The sequence below is a fragment of the Nannobrachium achirus genome, assembly GCF_963921795.1.
Source record: "Nannobrachium achirus genome assembly, chromosome: 5".
NCBI lineage: Eukaryota > Metazoa > Chordata > Actinopteri > Myctophiformes > Myctophidae > Nannobrachium > Nannobrachium achirus.
The window spans coordinates 25,211,690-25,218,013 of record NC_137814.1 but is presented as its reverse complement, the minus strand read 5'-3'; the positions used below and the strand labels follow the sequence as shown (position 1 = coordinate 25,218,013).

At 44.1% G+C, this 6,324-nt stretch overlaps 1 protein-coding gene across 1 annotated transcript; it reads left to right on the top strand.

The window, feature by feature from the left end:
• Positions 1-1,004: 1,004 nt before the first annotated feature.
• On the top strand, positions 1,005-6,121 carry pnp5b (purine nucleoside phosphorylase 5b; the record flags this gene model as incomplete). Its single annotated transcript, XM_080725667.1, has 6 exons — positions 1,005-1,069; positions 2,804-2,973; positions 3,259-3,362; positions 3,664-3,839; positions 5,048-5,238; positions 5,904-6,121. 6 exons carry the CDS (start codon positions 1,005-1,007, stop codon positions 6,119-6,121), a joined length of 924 nt encoding a protein of 307 aa, XP_080581793.1.
• Positions 6,122-6,324: the final 203 nt, after the last annotated feature.

Here is a 6,324-nt window from a genome sequence, read left to right as displayed (position 1 = left end):
AATGTGTCGCGTGTAGATTGGCTATTTTCAAATGGCCGAAATGTAGGCTCTTTTTGAACGGCTCTTTGAAAGGAACGGATCCATCATCCCAGAGATCCAGCTCACTTCAAAGAGCCATAAATCCCATCTCTACCGCTAGCAAAACCAACGCCTGCGCGTTCACCAATCAGAGCGCGTTCACGGTGGAGGAGGCATGTCTAGCTGTGACAGTGGGTGCTTCATAAAAGACTATTATCCCCTCCATCCACCCGGCTTCAGCTATCATTTACTGCTGCTACTGATCCCTGTTCAATGATACTGCTGTAACGTATACAGTGTGTTGTTGTCTTCTGGCTTATTATTTATAGGACATTCGTGTTGTTTATTCTTGCATCGAAACGGCTTCAAGGAGCATAGCCTGTACTACTGACGTCTGTCTTATTCCATCTTCACCATGTTGCCAGAATCTCAATCTGCGACTGGGTATGTTTTAATGATTACTTGTATTTCTCATTTTGTGACATGATCGGCGTATGTGAGTCATTTGCAGTAATAATGTGCTTAGAAATAGGACCCAATGGAAATTGAAGATGCCGACATCTGAATCGCATCATTCGCATGTGCTCGAGTTTGTTGCTTATTCACTATTTGTATTTATTATCTAATCAGCTTAATAGCTTACAATATACTGTATATGTTTTTGAAACCAGCACAGGTCGATGCAACGACTAGGCTAACTGTCGCACTAAATTATCTGCGCGTTTCGGCCAGCGATACCTTCGTGCGAGGGGATATGAATGAATTGTGAATTGGGCGCCTTTAAACTCACTCCACGCCGTCCACGGACCACGTCTGGTGCATATAGGAAGCTCTAGACTTCCATCATTCATGTCAAATTGATTTCCGTCTTGTTCGTCACAGTGATGATATTATCTTTAGAGTTACAGCTGCTGCAAGCGACCTTCTTAATAAACTGCCCCAAGTCATGCGACGGGTGGATATTTCCACTTCCACGTGTGAATGAGATGTGTGTATGGGGGAAACTCGGCTCACACACGTGTGGACGTTCTGAGGAGCACGGAGGCCCACAGTGAGTCACCCAGACTGCCACCCACTCACTCAGCCAGGCAGCTTTAGGACATTACGTCATTTCTCCCAGACTCAGGCCCCTAAAAAATCCTGCTCATAAAAAAATAAATACAAAATAAATCCTGTTAATTGAGGAAGGAGATTTTGTCATGACTTGGTATTGCGTCAGCCAATGTGATGATGCTACGTAGTTACTGCACTCTGCCTTTGTAGGGCAGAGTACCCTATCAGTATCATGTATCATCATCACAAGATGACTCATGTGGCTCAAAGTAATGTGATGCTGCAGGAGGCGGAAAGTACCATTTTATGGCATTAACACATAGCCAGGGCTGCAATAGATGGTTTGTGCCACCTATGGTTTATAGGCAGATGTATTTGTGTGTATGACTTGGTGTGTGGTTCATGAATGTGTGTATCTCTAAGCATGTGTATATATTTTAAAGAGCAGTGCTTCTCAAAGTGAGGTCCAAGTTCCAGCTCCAGGGACTCCCAGGGTTCATTGAAGGGGTTCCAGGGGGTAAAATGTGTTAATAAGCATCTAAATCAATCAACCACCACTAGCTGATCTACAAGCTCACAGCGCTTGTGATGCGACTTGTGAGCTTGTAGATCTGCTACTTAAACAAGAGATCTTGAACTTTTCTAAAAAAAATAATAATCTTGAAACAATTTAACAACATGAATCTGGTTTGGGAGTCTCAGGCACAACATATTTCCTTGATGGGGAACTGCAGGTAATTCATATTAATTTGGGGGTGGTCCTTGACATGAAAAGGTTTGAGAACATCTGCATTAGTAGTACAAGACTGTGGGAAAAAAACACAAACTGTGTGTTTGATGTGTTAATGTGTCATATAACCCAGACGTTGGCACCAGTGTTTGCACTGCAGTGTGTTTGCACAACAAACATTCATAATCAGAGCCATTTGCGTGCCAGCTTTCTGCCAGCATATTAATGGTGCTTTCTGTATCTGACCTGTGTGTACTCTACACATTAACACATTCCTACTGATGTTCGAATACAGGAACAGTTAAGTAAACGTTCTCAGCCTTGGTAAAGACTAACGATAAGATGAGCCTGAGACCTTTATTGGTCCCTGACGTGTGGAAATGCAGGTGTCACCTGAAATCCTGCAGTGGATTGATGGACCGGAAAGCTGTATTTACCGTACCTCCCTTTACCCCAGGGCTCGACTTCAACCATCATCATTCTGTACATAGTCACAGTCCCACATTCCTTCCTACTCACTTGGATGTTTCCGGCGAACCCGTTTGAATGAATGTGTGCACTGCACACCAAGTGGCATCAGTATGCTGAGGACATGCCGTTCCTCCCTCTCTGTCCTGTGTAAAATTAGGAGCTCATTCTTTCTGCCTTTAACGATCTGCCTCTTTCTCAGCTTTAAAACACAATACAGCCTGGTAGATAATTAATAATTCCTATATAAAATATAAATAAATATATTTTATATATTTTAAATATCCTTCTCCTATCACAGCAGCTCACACATCTTGCTGCTGTGTTTGCACATTGTCGTACTTCACCCAGCAGATATGGGAGTTTTTCACCATTGGTCATGTTTTCAAACTCTCCTTGGGTGGTTATGATCTGTGGGAAGTATGTGTCTCTGATGTCTTGGTACAGTGGGCAGGCGGTTAGGAAGTGTAGCTCAGTTACTTTCCACTTCATTTTGTGCACAGACACACACTTTATTCTGTCTCTCGCCTCCAGGTACAGTTATGAGGAATGCAGTGCCACAGCTGATTGGCTCCTGTCCCAGACGGAGGTGCGCCCACTGGTGGCCATTGTGTGCGGCTCAGGTCTGGGGGGGCTGGCTGACATGCTCAAAGACCCCGTGGTCCTCAAGTACAAGGACATTCCTAACTTCCCCCAAAGCACAGGTATGAAAGGCAGTCTGTCTATGTCTGGGCATGACGATTAAATTAAACACTGTATGTGTGTGTGTGTGTGTGTGTGTGTGTGTGTGTGTGTGTGTGTGTGTGTGTGTTTGTGTGTCTGACTAGCTGATTGCGTTTACTCACTGGTCTAACTGTTTACTTTCCCTCTCTCTCACACACTCTCTTTGTGTGTGTGTGTGTGTGTGTGTGTGTGTGTGTGTGTGTGTGTGTGTGTGTGTGTGTGTGTGTGTGTGTGTGTGTGTGTGTGTGTGTGTGTGTGTGTTGTAGTGCCTGGCCACGCTGGCACGCTGGTGTTTGGAACTTTAAAAGGGAAGCCATGTGTCTGCATGCAGGGCAGGTTCCATTTATATGAAGGATACCCCATTCAAAAGGTAGGCATCATCAGTATATATTGCAAAAGCAATATTTCATAGAAATAATGTTGTTGGCAAGGAATTTGTTGAAAAAATTGTGTGCTCAGTGATGTTGCTTGGTTTTCAATGTAATGGGTCCCGGGACACTCAGGTGGTCATTCAAATGGGTCCCAGAAAGATTTTATGGGTCCCGCGACGACACACGCGACGACACAATACATTTAGGAAATGCACCTATTGATTTAATTTTTTTACATTTATGACTGAAACTGTCATCACGGCGAAGGCACTCACCCATCATGTCTGCTGTGCTCCACAGATCACTCTGCCCATCCGTGTGTTCAAGCTGCTGGGTGTGGAGACGGTGATTCTGACCAACGCAGCCGGAGGTCTCAACCAGGACTATAAGGTGGGAGACGTCATGATCATAAAGGACCACATCAACATGCCAGGCTTCGCTGGAAACAACCCACTGAAAGGGCCCAATGATGAGCGGTGGGTAGTGCTGTCACGATATCACATTTTACATGCCCATTAATTGTCACTCAAATAATTAATTGTGTTTTTGTCATTGACAATTACATTTCTGTTTGGCTTGTAGGCTTTGAAGTTGTACATGGCAGATAACACATAACCTAAATATACAAAAAATGACTGACATATTTCACAACTTTATACTTAAAAAAAGAACATTGATAGTGGAAATGGCCGATCTACAAGCTCACAACGCATCGCATCGTGACGCGTTGTGAGCTTGTAGATCTGCTATTTCTACTATTCTTGAAAATATATGAATATCTTTCAACATGGAAACGATTATGACGATTATGTAATAATTGTGACAGGCCTAGCAGTGGGTGGATACAGAGAGCGCTTGAATGGAGAGAGGGATGAATGGATAGAGTGATAGATGGATGAATGGAGAGGGATGAATGAATGGAGTGATAGATGGATGAATGCCTAATTTGTGATCCGTCATGCGAAGGTGACACGCACCGGAAATAGCCGAGCTCACAATGCGTTGCGTTAGATATGAGACCACGTGAGATCGGCTACTTTTGGGGGCTGACACCGCCGTGCAACAAAGTATAAATGGGGATGTGGATAGATGAGTTAGTGGGTGGAGGAAGGATAAGGATAAGAACTGTAAGTATGTAGTGACGATGGAGATAGAGTGAATGGTGCGGAATATCAAAGCAGACTGGGAGATATTACTCATAAACACACCTAACGTAATACACCCAAATGAGTGATAATAATACTACTTTGTATAGCACGTTTCAAAATCATATTTGCCTGAGGATTGTAGAGAACAGACTGGAGAGCCTGCCCTGAGTACAGCCTGAGTTATATTTAGTTGTGCGTGGGTGTCACACACCGGCGGCCAATAAATTACAAATGGGTTATAATAACATGTCAGGGATGTAACTGGGAGCCAAGCCATGTAAAGCTTTGAACGGTATCAGTAAAATCTAAAATCAATTCTGAAACAAATGGACAACACAATGACGAAAAACCAGGATGGGTGTAATGTGGTCACACCAATGCAATGCCTTGCAACATGCAACTACTTGCAACCATTATCCCCAGTGGCAGTTGCTGTTTTGTTGCAAGGAGTTTGTTGCAAGGAGTTTTGTTGCAAGGAGCCTTTAAGGGAGTTTTTTGGTTATGTGTTGAGTAAACATCCTCTTCTCCCCTTCCAGGTTTGGCACTCGCTTCCCTTGCATGTCTGACGCATACGACCGGAAGCTGGTGCAGCTCGCCCAGGAGTTGGGAACAGATTTGGGTTACAGCGACTTCATGCGTGAGGGGGTGTACGTGGTCCTGGGCGGTCCTTCCTTTGAGACGATCGCAGAGTGTCGCATGCTACACAGACTCGGGGCCGATGCTGTTGGTGAGTCTGGGGACGCAGCACACACAGAACCATGCCAAATATTCTGCAAAGTAGCGATTATTCCATTAATTACCTTTTTGATTAATAAAATAAAGAAATCATTGGTGTAGAAAATATATTTAAAAATATGTATTTAATATAAACATAGATAAAGGATGTGGACATCACAGTCACGTGATAACATTGTAACCGAGATCTTCCGTTCTTAAGTTATGGGCAAAAACGCTATCTACGTACAGTAGATCTACGTCAATGGCGGTCAAGGGTTTTATAGGAAATGACGTAGATCTATGTCAATGCCAGTAAATGTGTTTGTCAAATTATCATGCACACAAATTAACATGCACGCATATACAAAGATCCTTCAAACTGCACCGTATTCTGATTTGTGGGGAGGGTAGGTCTCACTGGCCCTCTTTTATCAATGGTGTGTAAAAACATCGTATTTCTTCTCCCAAATTTTGTGTAAATTTTGATCTCAGCCTTGATAAATTCGCAGGATGAAATTTAAACGCACCGATTTTACGACTAGAACAACCCGAATACGTCCTAACAACGAAAGGTGTACCATATGGTCAGCATTTTGCATGGCACTGTTCAATACTCGACCAACATTACAGATTATGGCGGCTTTACGTCTCGCCTTTGTACCTTCCTCACCACAGGTATGAGCACGGTGCACGAGGTGATCGTGGCCCGCCATTGCGGCATGCGCGTCTTTGCCCTGTCGCTGATCACCAACGAGGCAGTGATGAACTACGACAGCCAGGACAAGGCCAACCATGAAGAGGTCCTGGAGACAGGCAAGCAGAGGGCCGAGCAAATGCAGAAGCTGGTGTCCAACATGGTGTCCCGTCTTGAACACAACAATAACACCTGCTGATCACGTGCGCACAGGCACACACACACGCACACACACACACACACATGCTGCTCTCACAACTGTAGCTGGTGGTAGAAGGGAAGCCTAAAATGAAGTGTCTGTCCACGTCCAGTTGAGACCACTATACTTTGATGTACGAATGCGTCGGTTGCTGAACAACAAAAATATTTTCAACCGAAAGCTGTGACACGTCACATTTGAAC